This window comes from Mustelus asterias, chromosome 6 (assembly GCF_964213995.1).
Source record: "Mustelus asterias chromosome 6, sMusAst1.hap1.1, whole genome shotgun sequence".
Taxonomy (NCBI): domain Eukaryota; kingdom Metazoa; phylum Chordata; class Chondrichthyes; order Carcharhiniformes; family Triakidae; genus Mustelus; species Mustelus asterias.
In genome coordinates this window covers 435152-458958 of record NC_135806.1, presented here as the reverse complement: position 1 = coordinate 458958, position 23807 = coordinate 435152, and the positions used below count along the sequence as shown (strand labels likewise).

At 44.6% G+C, this 23807-nt stretch overlaps 1 protein-coding gene across 1 annotated transcript in view; it reads left to right on the top strand.

The window, feature by feature from the left end:
- The window catches only part of LOC144495233 (ADAMTS-like protein 1), a 425167-nt gene that overhangs the window by 160488 nt on the left and 240872 nt on the right, over window positions 1–23807 (top strand). Inside the window, exon 11 of the mRNA XM_078215301.1 lies at window positions 19287–19434. Within this exon, the coding sequence (XP_078071427.1) occupies window positions 19287–19434 (148 nt within the window). The remainder of the gene's footprint in view (window positions 1–19286; window positions 19435–23807) is intronic.

Genomic DNA, 23807 nt, shown 5'->3' with positions numbered 1-23807 from the left:
GGGGCGTGTAATTAGATGGCGGTGCGTGTAATTAGATGGAGGTGCGTGTAATTAGATGGCAGTGTGTGTAATTAGATGGCGGTGTGTGTAATTAGATGGAGGTGCGTGTAATTAGATGGAGGTGTGTGTAATTAGATGGAGGTGTGTGTAATTAGATGGCGGTGTGTGTAATTAGATGGAGGTGTGTGTAATTAGATGGCAGTGCGTGTAATCTTAGAAATCATAGAAACCCTACAGTACAGAAAGAGGCCATTCGGCCCATCGAGTCTGCACCGACCACAATCCCACCCAGGCCCTCCCCCCACATATTTACCCGCTAATCCCTCTAACCTACACATCCCAGGACTCTAATGGGCAATTTTTAACCTAGCCAATCAACCTAACCCACACATCTTTGGACTGTGGGAGGAAACCGGAGCACCCGGAGGAAACCCATGCAGACACGAGGAGAATGTGCAAACTCCACACAGACAGTGACCCGAGCCGGGAATCGAACCCGGGACCCTGGAGCTGTGAAGCAGCAGTGCTAACCACTGTGCTACCGTGCCGCCCTAAATTAGATGGAGGTGCATCTAATTAGATGGCAGTGCGTGTAATTAAGATGGCGGTGCGTGTAATTAGATGGCGGTGTGTGTAATTAGATGGCGGTGTGTGTAATTAGATGGAGTTGCGTGTAATTAGATGGAGGTGTGTGTAATTAGATGGCGGTGTGTGTAATTAGATGAAGGTGTGTGTAATTAGACGGCAGTGCGTGTAATTAGATGGTAGTGCGTGTAATTATGATGGCAGAGCGTGTAATTAGATGGCGGTGTGCGTAATTAGATGGAGGTGCATCTAATTAGATGGCAGTGCGTGTAATTAAGATGGCGGTGCGTGTAATTTGATGGCGGTGTTTGTAATTAGATGGCGGTGTGTGTAATTAGATGGAGTTGCGTGTAATTAGATGGAGGTGTGTGTAATTAGATGGCGGTGTGTGTAATTAGATGAAGGTGTGTGTAATTAGATGGCAGTGCGTGTAATTAGATGGTAGTGCATGTAATTATGATGGCAGCGCGTGTAATTAGATGGCGGTGTGCGTAATTAGATGGAGGTGCGTGTAATTAGATGGCAGTGCGTGTAATTAGATGGAGGTGCGTGTAATTCGATGGAGGTGCATCTAATTAGATGGCGATGTGTGTAATTAGATGGCAGTGCGTGTAATTAGATGGCAGTGCGTGTAATTATGATGGCAGCGCGTGTAATTAGATGGCGGTGTGTGTAATTAGATGGAGGTGCGTGTAATTAGATGGAGGTGCGTGTAATTAGATGGCGGTGCGTGTAATTAGATGGCAGTGCGTGTAATTAAGATGGCGGCGCGTGTAATTAGATGGCGGTGTGTGTAATTAGATGGAGGTGTGTGTAATTAGATGGCGGTGTGTGTAATTAGATGGAGGTGCGTGTAATTAGATGGAGGTGTGTGTAATTAGATGGCGGTGCGTGTAATTAGATGGAGGTGTGTGTAATTAGATGGAGCTGTGTGTAATTAGATGGAGGTGCGTGTAATTAGATGGAGGTGTGTGTAATTAGATGGCGGTGTGTGTAATTAGATGGCGGGGCGTGTAATTAGATGGCGGTGCGTGTAATTAGATGGAGGTGCGTGTAATTAGATGGCAGTGTGTGTAATTAGATGGCGGTGTGTGTAATTAGATGGAGGTGCGTGTAATTAGATGGAGGTGTGTGTAATTAGATGGAGGTGTGTGTAATTAGATGGCGGTGTGTGTAATTAGATGGAGGTGTGTGTAATTAGATGGCAGTGCGTGTAATCTTAGAAATCATAGAAACCCTACAGTACAGAAAGAGGCCATTCGGCCCATCGAGTCTGCACCGACCACAATCCCACCCAGGCCCTCCCCCCACATATTTACCCGCTAATCCCTCTAACCTACACATCCCAGGACTCTAATGGGCAATTTTTAACCTAGCCAATCAACCTAACCCACACATCTTTGGACTGTGGGAGGAAACCGGAGCACCCGGAGGAAACCCATGCAGACACGAGGAGAATGTGCAAACTCCACACAGACAGTGACCCGAGCCGGGAATCGAACCCGGGACCCTGGAGCTGTGAAGCAGCAGTGCTAACCACTGTGCTACTGTGCCGCCCTAAATTAGATGGAGGTGCATCTAATTAGATGGCAGTGCGTGTAATTAAGATGGCGGTGCGTGTAATTAGATGGCGGTGTGTGTAATTAGATGGCGGTGTGTGTAATTAGATGGAGTTGCGTGTAATTAGATGGAGGTGTGTGTAATTAGATGGCGGTGTGTGTAATTAGATGAAGGTGTGTGTAATTAGACGGCAGTGCGTGTAATTAGATGGTAGTGCGTGTAATTATGATGGCAGAGCGTGTAATTAGATGGCGGTGTGCGTAATTAGATGGAGGTGCATCTAATTAGATGGCAGTGCGTGTAATTAAGATGGCGGTGCGTGTAATTTGATGGCGGTGTTTGTAATTAGATGGCGGTGTGTGTAATTAGATGGAGTTGCGTGTAATTAGATGGAGGTGTGTGTAATTAGATGGCGGTGTGTGTAATTAGATGAAGGTGTGTGTAATTAGATGGCAGTGCGTGTAATTAGATGGTAGTGCATGTAATTATGATGGCAGCGCGTGTAATTAGATGGCGGTGTGCGTAATTAGATGGAGGTGCGTGTAATTAGATGGCAGTGCGTGTAATTAGATGGAGGTGCGTGTAATTCGATGGAGGTGCATCTAATTAGATGGCGATGTGTGTAATTAGATGGCAGTGCGTGTAATTAGATGGCAGTGCGTGTAATTAGATGGAGGTGTGTGTAATTAGATGGAGGTGCGTGTAATTAGATGGCAGTGTGTGTAATTAGATGGCGGTGCGTGTAATTAGATGGCGGTGCGTGTAATTAAGATGGCGGTGCGTGTAATTAGATGGAGGTGTGTGTTATTAGATGGAGTTGCGGGTAATTAGATAGAGGTGTGTGTAATTAGATGGCGGTGCGTGTAATTAGATGGCGGTGTGTGAAATTAGATGGAGGTGCGTGTAATTAGATGGCGGTGTGTGTAATTAGATGGCAGTGCGTGTAATTAGATGGTAGCGTGTGTAATTAGATGGCAGTGCGTGTAATTAAGATGGCAGCGCGTGTAATTAGATGGCGGTGTGTGTAAGTAGATGGCGGTGTGTGTAATTAGATGGCGGTGTGTGTAATTAGATGGAGGTGCGTGTAATTTGATGAAGATGTGTGTAATTAGATGGCAGTGTGTGTAATTAGATGGTGGTGTGTGTAATTAGATGGCGGTGCGTGTAATTAGATGGCAGTGCGTGTAATTAGATGGCAGTGCGTGTAATTAAATGGCAGTGTGTGTAATTAGATGGAGGTGCGTGTAATTAGACGGAGGTGCGTGTAATTAGATGGCAGTGCGCGTAATTAGATGGTGGTGTGTGTAATTAGATGGCAGTGCATGTAATTAGATGGCAGTGTGTGTAATTAGCTGGCAATGCGGGGAGTTTTTTGAGGAAGTGACAAAAATGGTTGATGAAGGAAGGGCCGTGGATGTCGTCTATATGGATTTCAGTAAGGCATTTGACAAAGTCCCACATGGCAGGTTGGTTACGAAGGTTAAGGCTCATGGGATACAAGGAGAAGTGGCTAGATGGGTGGAGAACTGGCTTGGCCATAGGAGACAGAGGGTAGTGGTCGAAGGGTCTTTTTCCGGCTGGAGGTCTGTGACCAGTGGTGTTCCGCAGGGCTCTGTACTGGGACCTCTGCTATTTGTGATATATATAAATGATTTGGAAGAAGGTGTAACTGGTGTAATCAGCAAGTTTGCGGATGACACGAAGATGGCTGGAATTGCAGATAGCGAAGAGCATTGTCGGGCAATACAGCAGGATATAGATAGGCTGGAAAATTGGGCGGAGAGGTGGCAGATGGAGTTTAATCCGGATAAATGCGAAGTGATGCATTTTGGAAGAAATAATGTAGGGAGGAGTTATACAATAAATGGCAGAGTCATCAGGAATATAGAAACACAGAGGGACCTAGGTGTGCAAGTCCACAAATCCTTGAAGGTGGCAACACAGGTGGATAAGGTGGTGAAGAAGGCATATGGTATGCTTGCCTTTATAGGACGGGGTATAGAGTACAAAAGCTGGAGTCTGATGATGCAGCTGTATAGAACGCTGGTTAGGCCACATTTGGAGTACTGCGTCCAGTTCTGGTCGCCGCACTACCAGAAGGACGTGGAGGCATTGGAGAGAGTGCAGAGAAGGTTTACCAGGATGTTGCCTGGTATGGAGGGTCTTAGCTATGAGGAGAGATTGGGTAGACTGGGGTTGTTCTCCTTGGAAAGACGGAGAATGAGGGGAGATCTAATAGAGGTATACAAGATTATGAAGGGTATAGATAGGGGGAACAGTGGGATGCTTTTTCCCAGGTCGGAGGTGACGATCACGAGGGGTCACGGGCTCAAGCTGAGAGGGGCGAGGTATAACTCAGACATCAGAGGGACGTTTTTTACACAGAGGGTGGTGGGGGCCTGGAATGCGCTGCCAAGTAGGGTGGTGGAGGCAGGCACGCTGACATCGTTTAAGACTTACCTGGATAGTCACATGAGCAGCCTGGGAATGGAAGGATACAAACGATTGGTCTAGTTGGACCAAGGAGCGGCACAGGCTTGGAGGGCCGAAGGGCCTGTTTCCTGTGCTGTACTGTTCTTTGTTCTTTGTTCTTTGTAAGTAGATGGCGGTGTGTGTAATTAGATGGAGGTGCGTGTAATTAGATGGCGGTGCGTGTAATTAGATGGAGGTGCGTGTAATTAGATGGCGGTGTGTGTAATTAACTGGCAGTGCGTGTAATTAGATGGAGGTGCGTGTAATTAGATGAAGGTGCGTGTAATTAGATGGAGGTGTGTGTAATTAACTGGCAGTGCGTGTAATTAGATGGAGGTGCGTGTAATTAGATGGCGGTGTGTGTAATTAGATGGAGGTGCGTGTAATTAGATGGAGGTGCGTGTAATTAGGTGGAGGTGGAGGTGTGTGTAATTAGCTGGCAGTGCGTGTAATTAGTTGGAGGTGCATGTAATTAGATGGAGGTGCGTGTAATTAGATGGAGGTGCATCTAATTAGATGGCAGTGCGTGTAATTAGATGGAGGTGCGTGTAATTAGCTGGCAGTGCATGAAATTAGATGGCGGTGCGTGTAATTAGATGATGGTGCGTGTAATTAGATGGTGGTGCGTGTAATTGGCTGGCAGTGCGTGTAATTAGATGGCAGTGCATGTAATTTGCTGGCGGCGCGTGGAATTAGATGGAAGTGCGTGTAATTAGATGGAGGTGCATCTAATTAGATGGCAGTGTGTGTAATTAGATGGAGGTGCATGTAATTAGATGGAGGTGCGTGTAATTAGATGGAGGTCCATCTAATTAGATGGCAGTGCGTGTAATCAGATGGAGGTGCGTGTAATTAGATGGAGGTGCGTGTAATTAGCTGGCAGTGCGTGTAATTAGATGGCGGTGCATGTAATTAGATGGCAGTGCGTGTAATTAGATGGAGGTGCGTGTAATTAGCTGGCAGTGCGTGTAATTAGATGGCGGTGTGTGTAATTAGATGGTGGTGTGTGTAATTAGATGGAGGTGCGTGTAATTAGATGGAGGTGCGTGTAATTAGCTGGCAATGCGTGTAATTAGATGGAGGTGTGTGTAATTAGATGGCAGTGTGTGTAATTAGATGGAGGTGTGTGTAATTAGATGGCAGTGTGTGTAATTAGATGGCGGTGCGTGTAATTAGATGGCAGTGCGTGTAATTAGATGGACTTGTATGTAATTAGATGGAGGTGCATGTAATTAGATGGAGGTGTCTGTAATTAGATGGCGGTGTGTGTAATTAGATGGAGGTGTGTGTAATTAGATGGAGGTGTCTGTAATTAGATGGAGGTGTCTGTAATTAGATGGAGGTGCGTGTAATTAGATGGAGGTGTGCGTAATTAGATGGCGGTGTGTGTAATTAGATGGAGGTGTCTGTAATTAGATGGGTGTGTGTAAATAGATGGCGTTGTGTATAATTAGATGGCGGTGTGTGTAATTAGATGGAGGTGTGTGTAATTAGATGGCGGTGCGTGTAATTAGATGGAGGTGCATGTAATTAGATGGAGGTGTCTGTAATTAGATGGAGGTGTGTGTAATTAGATGGCGGTGTGTGTAATTAGATGGAGGTGCATGTAATTAGATGGAGGTGTCTGTAATTAGATGGAGGTGTGTGTAATTAGATGGCGGTGTGTGTAATTAGATGGAGGTGTGTGTAATTAGATGGAGGTGTCTGTAATTAGATGGACGTGTCTGTAATTAGATGGACGTGTCTGTAATTAGGTGGAGGTGCGTGTAATTAGATGGAGGTGTGTGTAATTAGATGGCGGTGTGTGTAATTAGATGGAGGTGTCTGGAATTAGATGGGTGTGTGTAAATAGATGGCGTTGTGTATAATTAGATGGCGGTGCATGTAATTAGCTGGCAGTGCGTGTAATTAGATGGAGGTGCGTGTAATTAGATGGCAGTGCGTGTAATTAGCTGGCAGTGTGTGTAATTAGCTGGAGGTGCATGTAATTAGATGGAGGTGCGTGTAATTAGCTGGCAGTGCGAGTAATTAGATGGAGGTGCGTGTAATTAGCTGGCAGTGCATGTAATTAGATGGAGGTGCGTGTAATTAGTTGGAGGTGCGTGTAATTAGATGGCAGTGTGTGTAATTAGATGGCAGTGCGTGTAATTAGATGGCAGTGTGTGTAATTAGATGACGGTGTGTGTAATTAGATGGCAGTGCGTGTAATTAGATGGCAGTGCGTGTAATTAGATGGCGGTGCGTGTAATTAGATGGCAGTGCGTGTAATTAGCTGGCAGTGCGTGTAATTAGATGACGGTGTGTGTAATTAGATGGCAGTGCGTGTAATTAGATGACGGTGTGTGTAATTAGATGGCGGTGTGTGTAATTAGATGGCAGTGCGCGTAATTAGCTGGCAGTGCGTGTAATTAGATGACGGTGTGTGTAATTAGATGGCAGTGCGTGTAATTAGATGGCAGTGCATGTAATTAGATGTCGGTGCGTGTAATTAGATGGAAGTGCGTGTTATTAGCTGGCAATGCGTGTAATTAGATGGCAGTGTGTGTAATTAGATGGAAGTGCGTGTAATTAGATGACGGTGTCTGTAATTAGATGGCGGTGCGTGTAATTAGCTGGCAGTGCGTGTAATTAGATGACGGTGTGTGTAATTAGATGGCGGTGTGTGTAATTAGATGGCAGTGCGCGTAATTAGCTCGCAGCGCGTGTAATTAGATGACGGTGTGTGTAGTTGGATGGTATTGTGAGTAATTAGATGGTGGTGCGCGTAATTAGCTGGCAGTGCGTGTAATGAGATGGTGGTGCATGTAATGAGACTGTGGTGCATGTAATTAGCTGGCAGTGCGTGTAATGAGATGGTGGTGCATGTAATTAGATGGCAGTGCGTGTAATTAGATGGAGGTGCGTGTAATTAGCTGGCAGTGCATGTAATTAGATGGCGGTGCGTGTAATTAGATGGCGGTGCGTGTAATTAGATGGCAGTGCGTGTAATTAGATGGAGGTGCGTGTAATTAGATGGCAGTGCGTGTAATTAGATGGCGGTGTGTGTAATTAGATGGCGGTGTGTGTAATTAGATGGAGGTGCGTGTAATTAGATGGAGGTGCGTGTAATTAGCTGGCAATGCGTGTAATTAGATGGAGGTGTGTGTAATTAGATGTCAGTGTGTGTAATAAGATGGAGGTGTGTGTAATTAGATGGAGGTGCGTGTAATTAGATGGCAGTGTGTGTAATTAGATGGACTTGTATGTAATTAGATGGAAGTGCGTGTAATTAGATGGAGGTGTCTGTAATTAGATGGAGGTGCGTGTAAGTAGATGGAGGTGTCTGTAATTAGATGGCAGTGCGTGTAATTAAGATGGCAGCGCGTGTAATTAGATGGCGGTGCATGTAATTAGATGGAGGTGTGTGTAATTAGATGGCGGTGCGTGTAATTAGATGGAGGTGTCTGTAATTAGATGGCAGTGCGTGTAATTAAGATGGCAGCGCGTGTAATTAGATGGCGGTGCATGTAATTAGATGGAGGTGTGTGTAATTAGATGGAGGTGCATGTAATTAGCTGGCAGTGCGTGTAATTAGATGGAGGTGCGTGTAATTAGATGGCGGTGTGTGTAATTAGATGGTGGTGCATGTAATTAGCTGGCAGTGCGTGTAATTAGATGGAGGTGCGTGTAATTAGATGGCAGTGCGTGTAATTAGCTGGCAGTGCGTGTAATTAGCTGGAGGTGCATGTAATTAGATGGAGGTGCGTGTAATTAGATGGAGGTGCGTGTAATTAGCTGGCAGTGTGTGTAATTAGATGGAGGTGCGCGTAATTAGCTGGCAGTGCGTGTAATTAGATGGAGGTGCGTGTAATTAGCTGGCAGTGCGTGTAATTAGATGGAGGTGCATGTAATTAGTTGGAGGTGCGTGTAATTAGATGGCGGTGCATGTAATTAGATGGCGGTGCATGTAATTAGATGACGGTGTGTGTAATTAGATGGCAGTGCGTGTAATTAGATGGCGGTGTGTGTAATTAGATGACGGTGTGTGTAATTAGATGGCGGTGTGTGTAATTAGATGACGGTGTGTGTAATTAGATGGCAGTTTGTGTAATTAGATGGCAGTGCGTTTAATTAGCTGGCAGTGCGTGTAATTAGATGACAGTGTGTGTAATTAGATGGAAGTGCGTGTAATTAGATGTCGGTGCGTGTAAATAGATGGAAGTGCGTGTTATTAGCTGGCAATGCATGTAATTAGATGACGGTGTGTGTAATTAGATGGCGGTGTATGTAATTAGATGGAAGTGCGTGTAATTAGCTGGCAGCGCGTGTAATTAGATGACGGTGTGTGTAATTAGATGGCGGTGTGTGTAATTAGATGGCAGTGTGTGTAATTAGATGACGGTGTGTGTAGTTAGATGGCATTGTGAGTAATTAGATGGTGGTGCGTGTAATGAGATTGTGGTGCATGTAATTAGATGGCGGTGCGTGTAATTAGATGGAGGTGTGTGTAATTAGATGGAGGTGCGCGTAATTAGCTGGTGGTGCGTGTAATTAGATGACGTTGCGTGTAATTAGATGGAGGTGTGTGTAATTAGATGGAGGTGCGCGTAATTAGCTGGTGGTGCGTGTAATTAGATGACGTTGCGTGTAATTAGATGGAGGTGTGTGTAATTAGATGGAGGTGCGCGTAATTAGCTGGCGGTGCGTGTAATTAGATGGCGATGCATGTAATTAGATGGAGGTGCGCGTAATTAGCTGGCGGTGCGTGTAATTAGCTGGCGGTGCGTGTAATTAGATGGCGGTGCATGTAATTAGATGGCGGTGCATGTCATTAGCTGGCAGTGCGTGTAATTAGATGACGGTGTGTGTAATTAGATGGCAGTGCGTGTAATTAGATGGCAGTGCGCGTAATTAGCTGGCAGTGCGTGTAATTAGATGACGGTGTGTGTAATTAGATGGCAGTGCGTGTAATTAGCTGGCAGTGCGTGTAATTAGATGACGGTGTGTGTAATTAGATGGCAGTGCATGTAATTAGATGTCGGTGCGTGTAATTAGATGGAAGTGCGTGTTATTAGCTGGCAATGCGTGTAATTAGATGGCGGTGTGTGTAATTAGATGACGGTGTGTGTAATTAGATGGAAGTGCGTGTAATTAGCTGGCGGTGTGTGTAATTAGATGACGGTGTGTGTAATTAGATGGCAGTGTGTGTAATTAGATGACGGTGTGTGTAATTAGATGGCAGTGCGTGTAATTAGATGGAGGTGCGCGTAATTAGCTGGCGGTGCGTGTAATTAGCTGGCGGTGCGTGTAATTAGCTGGCGGTGCGTGTAATTAGCTGGCGGTGCGTGTAATTAGCTGGCAGTGCGTGTAATTAGATGACGGTGTGTGTAATTAGATGGCAGTGTGTGTAATTAGATGACGGTGTGTGTAATTAGATGGCGGTGTGTGTAATTAGATGGCAGTGCGCGTAATTAGCTGGCAGTGCGTGTAATTAGATGACGGTGTGTGTAATTAGATGGCAGTGCGTGTAATTAGATGGCAGTGCATGTAATTAGATGTCGGTGCGTGTAATTAGATGGAAGTGCGTGTTATTAGCTGGCAATGCGTGTAATTAGATGGCGGTGTGTGTAATTAGATGGAAGTGCGTGTAATTAGCTGGCAGTGCGTGTAATTAGATGACGGTGTGTGTAATTAGATGGCGGTGTGTGTAATTAGATGGCAGTGCGCGTAATTAGCTCGCAGCGCGTGTAATTAGATGACGGTGTGTGTAGTTGGATGGCATTGTGAGTAATTAGATGGTGGTGCGCGTAATTAGCTGGCAGTGCGTGTAATGAGATGGTGGTGCATGTAATGAGATGGTGGTGCATGTAATTAGCTGGCAGTGCGTGTAATGAGATGGAGGTGCGTGTAATTAGATGGAGGTGCGTGTAATTAGCTGGCAGTGCATGTAATTAGATGGCGGTGCGTGTAATTAGATGGCAGTGCGTGTAATTAGATGGCGGTGCGTGTAATTAGATGGAGGTGCGTGTAATTAGATGGCAGTGCGTGTAATTAGATGGCGGTGCGTGTAATTAGATGGAGGTGCGTGTAATTAGATGGAGGTGCGTGTAATTAGATGGCAGTGCGTGTAATTAGATGGCAGTGCGTGTAATTAGATGGCGGTGCGTGTAATTAGATGGAGGTGCGTGTAATTAGATGGAGGTGCGTGTAATTAGATGGCAGTGCGTGTAATTAGATGGCGGTGTGTGTAATTAGATGGCGGTGTGTGTAATTAGATGGAGGTGCGTGTAATTAGATGGAGGTGCGTGTAATTAGCTGGCAATGCGTGTAATTAGATGGAGGTGTGTGTAATTAGATGTCAGTGTGTGTAATAAGATGGAGGTGTGTGTAATTAGATGGAGGTGCGTGTAATTAGATGGCAGTGTGTGTAATTAGATGGACTTGTATGTAATTAGATGGAAGTGCGTGTAATTAGATGGAGGTGTCTGTAATTAGATGGAGGTGCGTGTAAGTAGATGGAGGTGTCTGTAATTAGATGGCAGTGCGTGTAATTAGATGGCGGTGCATGTAATTAGATGGAGGTGTGTGTAATTAGATGGCGGTGTGTGTAATTAGATGGCGGTGCATGTAATTAGATGGAGGTGTGTGTAATTAGATGGCGGTGCGTGTAATTAGATGGAGGTGTCTGTAATTAGATGGCAGTGCGTGTAATTAGATGGCGGTGCATGTAATTAGATGGAGGTGTGTGTAATTAGATGGCAGTGCGTGTAATTAAGATGGCAGCGCGTGTAATTAGATGGCGGTGCATGTAATTAGATGGAGGTGTGTGTAATTAGATGGAGGTGCATGTAATTAGCTGGCAGTGCGTGTAATTAGATGGAGGTGCGTGTAATTAGATGGCGGTGTGTGTAATTAGATGGTGGTGCACGTAATTAGCTGGCAGTGCACGTAATTAGCTGGCAGTGCGTGTAATTAGATGGCGGTGTGTGGAATTAGATGGAGGTGCGTGTAATTAGATGGCGGTGTGTGGAATTAGATGGAGGTGCGTGTAATTAGATGGCGGTGTGTGTAATTAGATGGCAGTGCGTGTAATTAGATGGCGGTGTGTGGAATTAGATGGAGGTGCGTGTAATTAGATGGCGGTGTGTGTAATTAGATGGAGGTGCATGTAATTAGATGACGGTGCGTGTAATTAGCTGGAAGTGTGTGTAATTAGATGGCGGTGTGTATAATTAGATGGCAGTGTGTGTAATTAGCTGGCAGTGCGTGTAATTAGATGGAGGTGCGCGTAATTAGCTGGTGGTGCGTGTAATTAGATGACGTTGCGTGTAATTAGATGGAGGTGTGTGTAATTAGATGGAGGTGCGCGTAATTAGCTGGCGGTGCGTGTAATTAGATGGCGATGCATGTAATTAGATGGAGGTGCGCGTAATTAGCTGGCGGTGCGTGTAATTAGCTGGCGGTGCGTGTAATTAGATGGCGGTGCATGTAATTAGCTGGCAGTGCATGTCATTAGCTGGCAGTGCATGTAATTAGATGGCAATGCGTGTATTTAGCTGGCAGTGCGTGTAATTAGATGGCGGTGTGTCTAATTAGCTGTTGGTGTGTGTAATTAGATGGCGCTGCGTGTAATTAGCTGGCAGTGCGTGTAATTAGCTGGCAGTGCGTGTAATTAGATGGCGATGCGTGTATTTAGCTGGCTGTGCGTGTAATTAGCTGTTGGTGTGTGTAATTAGATGGCGCTGCGTGTAATTAGCTGGCAGTGCGTGTAATTCGCTGGCAGTGCGTGTAATTAGATGGCGATGCGTGTATTTAGCTGGCAGTGCGTGTAATTAGATGGCGATGCGTGTAATTAGGTGGTGATGTGTCTAATTAGATGGCAATGTGTGTAATTAGAACATAGAACATCGAACATTACAGCACAGTACAGGCCCTTTGGCCCTCGATGTTGCGCCGACCTGTGAAACCAATCTAAAGCCCATCTAACCTACACTATTCCAATATCATCCATATGTTTATCCAATGACCATTGAAATGATGGGTGAATTGTTAATGCTCCACTGTTTCTTTCTTATTTTGCTCTTACTCTGTGTAGTTTGTCATCGATAGTCTGATAAGATTGAGGTTATCCTCACTGGCACCCATGGATTATCAAGGGTGTTCTAAGTAACACTGCCACATCCATTGAAAGGCCATTATCTCACTGTCTGAGACACCTACAGGCCCATCAAATCAACATACAAACAATGAACGAGGAGCAAGAGGAGGCCATTCAGCCCCTCAAACCTGCTTTGCCATTTAATAAGATTATGACTGATCTGATTCTAACCTGATATCTGCATCCTACCTGCCCCAAATAACCTTTCACTCCCGGCAACTAAGAATCTATCTACCTCTGCCTTAAAATGTTCAAAGATTTTGCTTCCACCACCATTGAGGAAGAGAGCTCCAGACACTCATGACCCTCTGAGTAAAGGAATTCACATCATCTCCATTTTAAATGGGCAAATACCTTATTTTTAAACAATGACTCCTCGTTCTAGATTCTCCCACAAGAAGAAACATCCTCTCCACATCCACTCTGTCAACAACCTTCAGAATCTAACACGTTTCAATCAAGTCACCTTTTACTCTTCTAAACTCCAGTAGCTACAAGTTTCGCCCATCCAACTTTTGCTCATAAGACAACCTGCCCATTCCAGATATTAGTCTGGTAAACCTTTTCTAAATTACTTCTAATGCATTTACATCCTCGGGTGGATGGATCTATTACAAGGGGGCATAACTATAGGGTTCATGGTGGGAGAGATAGGAAGGATATCAGAGGTAGGTTCTTTACGCAGAGAGTGGTTGGGGTGTGGAATGGACTGCCTGCAGTGATAGTGGAGTCAGACACTTTAGGAACATTTAAGCGGTTATTGGATAGGCACATGGAGCACACCAGGATGATGGGGAGTGGGATAGCTTGATCTTGGTTTCAGATAAAGCTCGGCACAACATCGTGGGCCGAAGGGCCTGTTCTGTGCTGTACTGTTCTATGTTCTCTATCCTTCCTTAAATAAAGTGACCAATACTGTATACAATACTCCAATTGTGGTCTCATTAATGTTCTGTGTAACTGAAGCCTATCCTTGTAATCAATTCCCCCCTCAATAACTATTTAAGAACATTCTATTAGCTCTCCTAATTACTTGATGTACCTGCTTACGACCTTTTGCGATTTGTTCACTGGGAAACCCAGATCCTTTTGCAATCTCTCATCACTTAAATAATAAGCTTCTCTTTTATTCTTCCTATAAAACAGGCAATTTCACATTTCGCCACATTACACTTCATTTGCCAGATCTTTGCCACTCACGTAACTGATCTCTGTCCCTTTGTAGCCTCTTTACATCCTCTTCACATTTCTGACCTATTTTTGTGGTGTCAGCAAATTGGCAAACATTCCTTCTACCCCTTCACCCAAATCATTTAAATAAATTGTGCTCCACACTAATTGTCTGTGAATCTGTCTAAATGTGTGGTGAAGGGACAACTCTGAGCACATAGTAGAAGAATTCTGAGCTGAACGTGCAAAGGATAGAAATGATTGTGACCCAGTGGATCACGAACAACAGCAAAGGGCTTGGGACTGAATAACTGCTCTTGTAGTAAGACTTCATAATGGTTTTTGCTAACTGCTACTGAGGGATTGTTTGCCCATGTTACATAATTCAGTGGAAATTCCAGCAACAACTCATGGGAGGAATAAACCACTGAAAGTAAGCAGCTGCTGAAATCTGCACCCATGTCCTATAATATCCAAAAAACATTCCAACACTCACAACCAGCTTGTTTCCATTGCTGGCGCCGGAACTGGACTAACATTTGATTCAATGGTAGTTTCAAAATGCATATTAATTTCAAACTTCTTCCAAAATTAATTATATATGAATGGAGACTTCTGGCTCCCATTTGACAATGTCCACTTTTTTCTGCAAATTGTTTCCTTAGTTCCAGTTAGTTTCACTGGGGAAATGTAGGAAAAGGTGCTCACTTTCCACAATAGATATTATCTGAAAATGCAGCTTCACCAGGGCGGCACGGTAGCACAGTGGTTAGCACTGCTGCTTCACAGCTCCAGGGTCCCGGGTTCGATTCCCGGCTCGGGTCACTGTCTGTGTGGAGTTTGCACATTCTCCTCGTGTCTGTGTGGGTTTCCTCCGGGTGCTCCGGTTTCCTCCCAGTCCAAAGATGTGCAGGTTAGGTTGATTGGCCAGGTTAAAAAAAATTGCCCCTTATAGTCCTGGGATGCGTAGGTTAGAGGGATTAGCGGGTAAAATATGTGGGGGTAGGGCCTGGGTGGGATTGTGGTCGGTGCAGACTCGATGGGCCAAATGGCCTCCTTCTGCACTGTAGGGATTCTAAGAAAAATTCTATTCTATAACAGCACCAACGGGCCCATTATATAAATATCGACACAGAAGGCAAACTTTAATGGACCTTCTGAAAAATGAGATAATCTAGGACAGGAAGCATCACTCTTCCTGAATATTCTTTGTTTGGAGATGCAGCAACCAAGAATCTATTAGTTCCACTCTATCATACACTGAGGGCTTTTTCATACATCAGTGAAGTTTTTCCAGCTTTTTTTATTGATTTATGTAGTTCCAATTTCTCTCCCTTCAGGATGTGGTTCAGTCCACGAGCTCAGAAACGGCACTGATGTGATGAAATTGCATATTCAGTACGACTATAAGGATGTTTGAATGTTTTTGCGTAACCCTACTCTCTATGTTATTTTAATGAAAGCAAATGGGAAATTCATAGAATCAAACACCACAGAAGGAGGTCCTACAGTCCATTGTGCTAATGCCAGCTCTTTGAAAGAGCTTTCCAATTAGGTCCTACTCCCACTGCTCTTTTCCCATAGCCCCACAATATTTTCCTTTTGAGTAAGTCCCCTTTTAAAAATTATTATTGAATCTGCTTCCACTGCTGAGGGGTAACCAAGAAGGTGGAACGAATAGATTCTTGGTTGCTGCATCTCCAAACAAAGAATATTCAGGAAGAGTGATGCTTCCTGTCCTAGATTATTTCATTTTTCAGAAGGTCCATTAAAGTTTGCCTTCTGTGTCGATATTTATATAATGGGCCCGTTGGTGCTATTAGAAGCTGCATTTTCTGGTAGTATCTATTGTGGTAGGTGAAGGGGTAACCAAGAAGGAAGATGAGGGCAGTGCAGTTGATGTTGTTTAGCAAGGCCTTTGACAAGGTACCGCATGGTAGGTTGTTGCATCAGGTTAAATATCACGGGATCCAGGGTGAGGTATCTAAATGGATACAAAATTGGCTCATTGACAGAAGCCAGAGGGTGTTGTAGAGGGGCGTTTTTCAAACTGGAGGCCTGTGACCAGCAGTGTGCCTCAGGGATCAGTGCTGGGCCCACTGTTATTTGTCATTTATATTAATTGTTTAGATGAGAATATAGGAGGCATGGTTAGTAAGTTTGCAGATGACACCAAGATTGCTGGCATAGTAGCACAGTAGCATAGTAGCGGCACGGTAGCACAGTGGTTAGCACTGCTGCTTCACAGCTCCAGGGACCTGGGTTCGATTCCCGGCTCGGGTCACTGTCTGTGTGGAGTTTGCACATTCTCCTCATGTCTGCGTGGGTTTCCTCCGGGTGCTCCGGTTTCCTCCCACAGTCCAAAGATGTGCGGGTTAGGTTGATTGGCTATACTAAAATTGCCCCTTAGTGTCCTGAGATGCGTAGGTTAGAGGGATTAGTGGGTAAATATGTAGGGATATGCGGGATTGTGGTCGGTGCAGACTCGATGGGCCGAATGGCCTCTTTCTGTGCTGTAGGGTTTCTAAGATTCTAAGATAGTGGACAGTGAAGAAAGTTACCTCCGATTGCAACGGGATCTTGATCATTTGGGCCAGTGGGCTGACGAATGGCAGATGGAGTTTAATTTAGACAAATGCAACGTGGTGCATTTTGATAGATTAAACCAGGGCAGGACTTACTCAGTTAATGGTAAGGCGTTGGGGAGAGTTACAGAACAAAGAGATCTAGGGATACAGGTTCATAGCTCTTTGAAAGTAGAGTCACAGGTGGACAGAGTGGTGAAGAAGGCATTCGGCATGCTTGGTTTCATTGGTCAGAACATTGAATACAGGAGTTGGGAATTATGAAGTTGTACAAGACATTGGTAAGGCCACACTTGGAATACTGTGTGCAGTTCTGGTCACCCTATTATAGAAAGGATATTATTAAACTAGAAAGAGTGCAGAAGAGATTTAATAGGTTGCTACCAGGACTTGATGGTTTGAGTTATAAGGAGTGGCTGGGACTTTTTTCTCTGGAGCGTAAAAGGCTGAGGGCTGATCTTATAGAGATCTATAAAATAATGAGGGGCACAGATCAGCTTGATAGTCAATACCTTTTCCCAAAAGTAGAGGAGTCTAAAACTAGAGGGCATAGGTTTAAGGTGAGAGGGGAGAGATACAAAAGTATCCAGGGGGGGCAATGTTTTCACACAGAGGGTGGTGAGTGTCTGGAACAAGCTGCCAGAGGTAGTAGTAGAGGCGGGTACAATTTTGTCTTTTAAAAAGCATTTAGACAGTTACATGGGTACGATGGGTATAGAGGGATATGGGAAAATGCGGGCAATTGGGATTAGCTTAGGGGTTGAAAAAAAAAGGGTGGCCTGGACAAGTTGGGCCGAAGGGTCAGTTTCCATGCTGTAAACCTCTATGACTCTATGATTCTATGACACTGCCCTTTCAGACAACGTATTCTAGATCATAACTACTTGCTATGTAAAAAACCGCCTATCCAATTATCTTAACTCCCTGCCCTCCAATTACAGGAAACGGTTACATTTTTACTCTTATCAAAACCTATCATATCTTTGAACACCTCCATGAAACCTTCTCTGCTCCAAGAGGAGGAACCCCAGATTCTCCAGTCTTCATATAACTGAACTCCCTCATCCCTGGGATCACGCTAGTAAATCCTCTCTTCACTCTCTACAGGCCCATGACATCCATCTCAATTTGAAATACCTGAACTGAACACAATACTCCAACTAGGTCCAACCAATCTTTTATAAAGGTTTAGCATAACTTTCCTGTTTCTGTATTCTTTGCTTCTATTTATAAAATCAAGAATCCCATATGCATATTTAACAGTCTTATCAATTTGTCCTATCATCTTCAAAGATCCATGTACCTACACCCCCAGGTCAGCACCCGCTTTTGCCACCCATTAAGCTGATCATTATATGATTGATAATTGGAAAAGGGTAATTTTCAGACAATTGAAATGTAGCATTTTAATTTGCAGATGACACCAAGATTGGTGGCATAGTGGACAGTGAAGAAGGTAATCGCCAATTGCAACGGGATCTTGATCAATTGGGCCAATGGGCCGATGAATGGCAGTTGGAGTTTAATTTAGACAAATACGAGGTGATGCATTTTGATAGATTGAACCAGGGCAAGACTTACTCAGTTAATGGTAGGGCGTTGGGGAGAGTTACAGAACAAAGAGATCTAGGGATACAGGTTCATAGCTCCTTGAAAGGAGTCACAGGTGGACAGAGTGGTGAAGAAGGCATTCGGCATGCTTGGTTTCATTGGTCAGAACATTGAATACAGGAGTTGGAATGTCTTGTTGAAGTTGTACAAGACATTGGTAAGGCCACACTTGGAATACCGTGTACAGTTCTGGTCACCCTATTATAGAAAGGATATTATTAAACTAGAAAGTGTGCAGAAAAGATTTACTAGGATGCTACTGGGACTTGATGGATTGAGTTTTAAGGAGAGGCTGGATAGACTGGGACTTTTTTCTCTGGAGCGTAGGAGGCTTAGGGGTGATCTTATAGAGATCTACAAAATAATGAGGGGCACAGATCAGCTAGATAGTCAATATTTTTTCCCAAAGGTAAGGGAGTCTAAAACTAGAGGGTATAGGTTTAGGGTGAGAGGGGAGAGATACAAAAGGGTCCAGAGGAGCAATGTTTTCACACAGAGGGTGATGAGTGTCTGGAACAAGCTGCCAGAGGTAGTAGTAGAGGTGGGTACAATTTTGTCTTTTAAAAAGCGTTAGACAGTTACATGGGAAAGATGGGTATCGAGAGATATGGGCCAAATGCAGACAATTGGGACTAGCTTAGTGGTAAAAACTGGGTGGACATGTTGGACCGAAAGGCCTGTTTTATGCTGTAAACCTCTATGACTCTAGTGTGGTTCCTTAACCAAGTTGTCTGTACTATAATCAAAAATGGGTCTAATTTTCACATTCACATTTCTTTGATTTGTAAGAAATTCTTGGTTTTGGATGAAGGAATTCACCTCACCCTGCTGTTCCCATCTATCTTTGGAACTGCAGCATTATTTGAATCAGTATTCTCTTACTATGAATGTGTGCAGACAGTAACTTCTAGAATTTATTACATGCATACTAGGCAACGTCACTTATTGATGATTTAAAACCTTGAAGTTTTGATAGCAGAGTGTACTGTCCTTCATTCAGATTGAAGTGCTTTCTTTGGCTGCAATAATTGGAACAGTCACATTCATTGCCTTGCGTTATCTTATTTTGAATATGTTTAAGTTACTTAATTTACTTTCTGCAAACTGGCTTTAGCAGCTGTGGTATGAGCACTGACCACGTGTATATTGTTGCTGTCTCTCTCTAGTGTACAGTCACGTGTGGACAGGGTCTGCGATATAGAGTCGTCCTGTGTACTGACCACAGAGGACTTCATGCAGGTGGCTGCAATGCACAAACAAAACCTCACATCAAGGAAGAATGTGTAGTCACTGTTCCTTGTTACAAACCAAAAGGTACAACTGATTGCTCGATAATAATGTTTCTGAATAAATGAGTCAAATTCCTTTGTATATTATTTTAACAAAAGCTTTAATAGATTTTTTGGAATATATTAATTTCCTCATTTAAAAAGTGGGTAAAGAAATGTTATACAAAGATGCATGAAGTTCCCAATAATACTGCACACCTCAATTGCGCAGCTGAAATGTTGGATTAATGGTAGACTAATCAATTAATTTATCAGTGTGATCCCACAGATATGAATTTCCTTGGAGCTATTCCCACGGACACAGAGTTTTTAATAGGGGAGAAATTCTCACCTTGAATGAATTCTGAGAAGTTGTGTGTCCACACGCTCTGTTGAAGTTTGTCTTTACTTTTCTGATTTTATATTCAAAGGAAATTTCTCAAATAAAAAGTGGGAATGGGATAAAACGATACAATATACAGGACGTATTTACGGAGTTTTGTACCTTGGTCTTGGCAAGGGTCAATGTTAATGTTGCAGCGATAATGAGGTGACTTCAGCCCCGCAATGACAATGACCAGCTGGTTGTGACTTTCACACAGGGTCATTATTGGCTCAAAGATACAACCAGTCAAAGTGGCTCCAATCCCGCTCTGCCCAGCAGTCTGTGTGGCTCTGTCCCTTCTTTGAACAGAGGTAAAAGCAGCTCTGACCCCTCCCTGATCCTTGCTTGACCACTGCTTAATGCAGCTCTGTCTCCTTTCTGACCAGCTCTGGCCATAGAGCTGGAGACGCTCAAAAGATAAATATGAAATGATTATGAACAGCCCAGAGGAATAGGTGATTTTCCATGGACCCAATAAATCTATTGTTCCCCTTTCCCCACCACCACCTTTTGCCTGGACGTATCAACCCGCAGCCTGCAATCATGTCCAGTCTGCATTTATCGAGTGGCTTTGGGCATTAATTTGATGTGTGCAATTCTCCTCAGCATTACCCAGGCTTGGGCTGACTGCTGATCAGCTAGCTAACAGCTGGGGTGCAAACACTCTGGGCTGGGCAGAATTTTCCCGTCCCGTCCGCCACAGGAATTGTAGCAGGCGGGTCACGGACTATGCAAAGGTCCATTGACCAGGGGCAGTGTTTACCGGTCTTGGATTGAGCCTGGCTGGAAAATCCGGTCCTCTGAGTTTATACATTAACTCCAATGCAGAAAGATTTCATAAGAATTAGAGCTGTTGATCTTTCCTTCTTGACCTCATTGATCCACTGGAGCAAGCTGAGAGGGGTGATTGAAAAGCAGCAGTGCTGGTAAGAGATTAATTGGATTAATTGAATTGTTTATTTATTTAATTAGTCAGCTAGTGTGTGTATTTTTTTGGCCTTTACTTTAACAGCAGTTTTTCAAGTTTAAAGTGAAAACTAGAAGTGGGCAGCAAAGGAGTCTGGGAAGGGTTTTTATTTTAACTTTAAAAGTCAGTTACCTGGGTGGTTCCCCCTCAGTAGTAGTTTTTTTTTTCTCTCGGGCCCCTAGCCCTATAAATTGGTGCAGAGGAGATACCCGATCCTCTACACTGGTAGAGGATCCCACCCTTCCATCCTCCTCTAACCTAATTATAAGTGTGGGGAAGTTTTTTGTTTTCTTTTTTTCTTGCTGGTAATGGCTTCAGGGATGGCAGTTCAGGCACTATGCTGCATCTCCTGTGGGATGTATGTGGTGAGGAAATCCAGTAGTGTTTCAGGAGATTTTAGTTGTAAGAAGTGCATTAGATTGCAGCTTCTGGAGGAGCGTGTAAAGGAGCTGGAGGGGGAGGTAGAGGAACTCCGCATAATTCGGGAGGCGGAGGTGGAAGTTGATAGGAGTTATAGAGAAATAGTAACTCCTAGAAATGAGGCTTGGGTCAATGCCAGGAGGAGGGGTAAGAAGCAATCGGGAAGACAATCCCCTGGGGCGGTTCCCCTCCATAATAGGTTTTCGGTGCTGGAGGCTACAGTTGAGGAGGAATCAACTGAGCATAGAGAGCAGATCTCTGGGGGTGAGCCGAGTGAGAAAGCTCAGGTGGTTAGGGGCTGTAAAAGACTGGGCCTTGTGATTGGGGACTCCACAATTAAGGGGACAGATAGGAGGGTCGGAACTAAAGGTAGGGACTCAGGGTTGGTGTGTTGCCTACCAGGGGCTGGGGTCCGGGATGTGTCTGACAGGGTATTCAGGACTCTTAGGGGGGAGGGAGATAAACCACAAGTTGTTGTACATGTGGGGACACACGACATAGGGAGGATAGGGGAAGGGGATATTAGGCAGGGATTTATGGAGTTGGGGTGGAAACTAAAGGCCAAGACTGACAGAGTGGTTATCTCTGGACTCTTGCCTGTACCACGGGATAGTTTAGAGAGGAATAGGGAGAGGGAAGGTTTGAATTCATGGCTGAGGGGATGGTGCAGGAGGGAGGGGTTCAGGTACTTAAGCAATTGGGGCTCGTACTGGGGAAGGTGTGACCTCTATGAGAAGGATGGTCTACACCTTAATCAGAAGGGGACCAATATCCTGGGGGGTAAATTTGCTAAGGCCATGCAGGGAGGTTTAAACTGATTCGGGGGGGGGGAGGGATCCTGAGTAGTGGGGCTGAAAGTGAGGGATGCATGGATGGGGACTGCAATGCACGGCATTGCAGAGGTGGGGTGGAGCAGGGTTTGAAATGTGTATACTTCAATGCCAGGAGTATTCGCAATAAAGTGGGTGAACTTGCAGCGTGGATCAGTACCTGGGACTTCGATGTTGTGGCTATTTCAGAGACATGGATAGAGCAGGGGCAGGAATGGATGCTGCAGGTCCCGGGGTTCAAATGTTTTAGTCGAAGTAGGGAAGGAGGTAGAAGAGGGGGAGGGGTAGCATTATTGGTCAGAGATTGTATCACAGTGTCAGAGAGGAGGTTTGATGAGGACTTATCTGTTGAGGTAGTATGGGCGGAGATTAGAAATAGGAGAGGAGAGGTCACCCTGTTGGGAGTCTTTTATAGACCTCCTAAAAGTTCTAGAGAGGTTGAGGAAAGGATTGCGGAGTCAATCCTGCTTAGGAGTGAAAGTAATAGGGCAATTGTTATGGGGGATTTTAACTTGACTAATATTGACTGGAATTGTTATAGCTCTAGCTCGTTAGAGGGGTCAGTTTTTGTTCAAAGCGTGCAGGAAGGTTTTTTGACTCAGTATGTAGACAGGCCAACTAGAGGTGAGGCTATATTGGATCTGGTGCTGGGAAATGAGCCAGACCAGGTGCTAGACTTGGAAGTTGGTGTGCATTTTGGTGATAGTGACCACAATTCGGTTACGTTCACCTTAGTGATGGAAAGGGATAGGCATGAACCTCGGGCCAGTGGTTTTAGCTGGGGGAAGGGTAATTATGAGGCTATTAGGAGAGAATTAGGAAACATAGGTTGGACTAGGAGATTACAGGGACTGGGAACGTCCGACATGTGGAGTTTTTTCAAGGAGCAGCTACTGCGAGTCTGTGATAGGTATGTCCCTGTCAGGCAAGGAGGAATTGGTAGGGCTAGGGAACCGTGGTGCACCAAAAAAGTTTCTTTGTTGGTTAAAAAGAAAAAGGAGGCTTATGTTCGGATGAGACGTGAGCACTCGGGTAGTGCACTAGAAAGCTTTAGATTGGCTAAGAGGGAGTTGAAGAGCGAGCTTAGAAGGGCTAAAAGGGGACATGAGAAGACTTTGGCGGATAGGGTTAAAGAGAATCCTAAGGCGTTCTATAGGTATGTCAAGAACAGAAGGTTGGTTAGGGCAAGTTTAGGGCCAGTTATAGATGGCAGAGGGAAGTTATGTGTGGAACCGGAGGAGATTGGTGAAGCATTGAACCAATATTTCTCTTCGGTGTTCACGCAAGGGGACATGAATATAGCTGAGGAGGACACTGGGTTGCAAGGGAGTAGAATAGACAGTATTACAGTTGATAAGGAGGATGTGCAGGATATTCTGGAGGGTCTGAAAATAGATAAATCCCCTGGTCCGGATGGGATTTATCCAAGGATTCTCTGGGAGGCAAGAGAAGTGATTGCAGAGCCTCTGGCTCTGATCTTCAGGTCGTCGTTGGCCTCTGGTATAGTACCAGAAGATTGGAGGTTAGCGAATGTTGTCCCATTGTTTAAGAAGGGGAACAGAGACTTCCCCGGGAATTATAGACCGGTGAGTCTCACTTCTGTTGTCGGCAAGATGTTGGAAAAAATTATAAGGGATAGGATTTATAGTTATTTGGAGAGTAATGAATTGATAGGTGATAGTCAGCATGGTTTTGTGGCAGGTAGGTCGTGCCTTACTAACCTTATTGAGTTTTTTGAGAAAGTGACCAAGGAGGTGGATGGGGGCAAGGCAGTGGACGTGGTATATATGGATTTTAGTAAGGCGTTTGATAAGGTT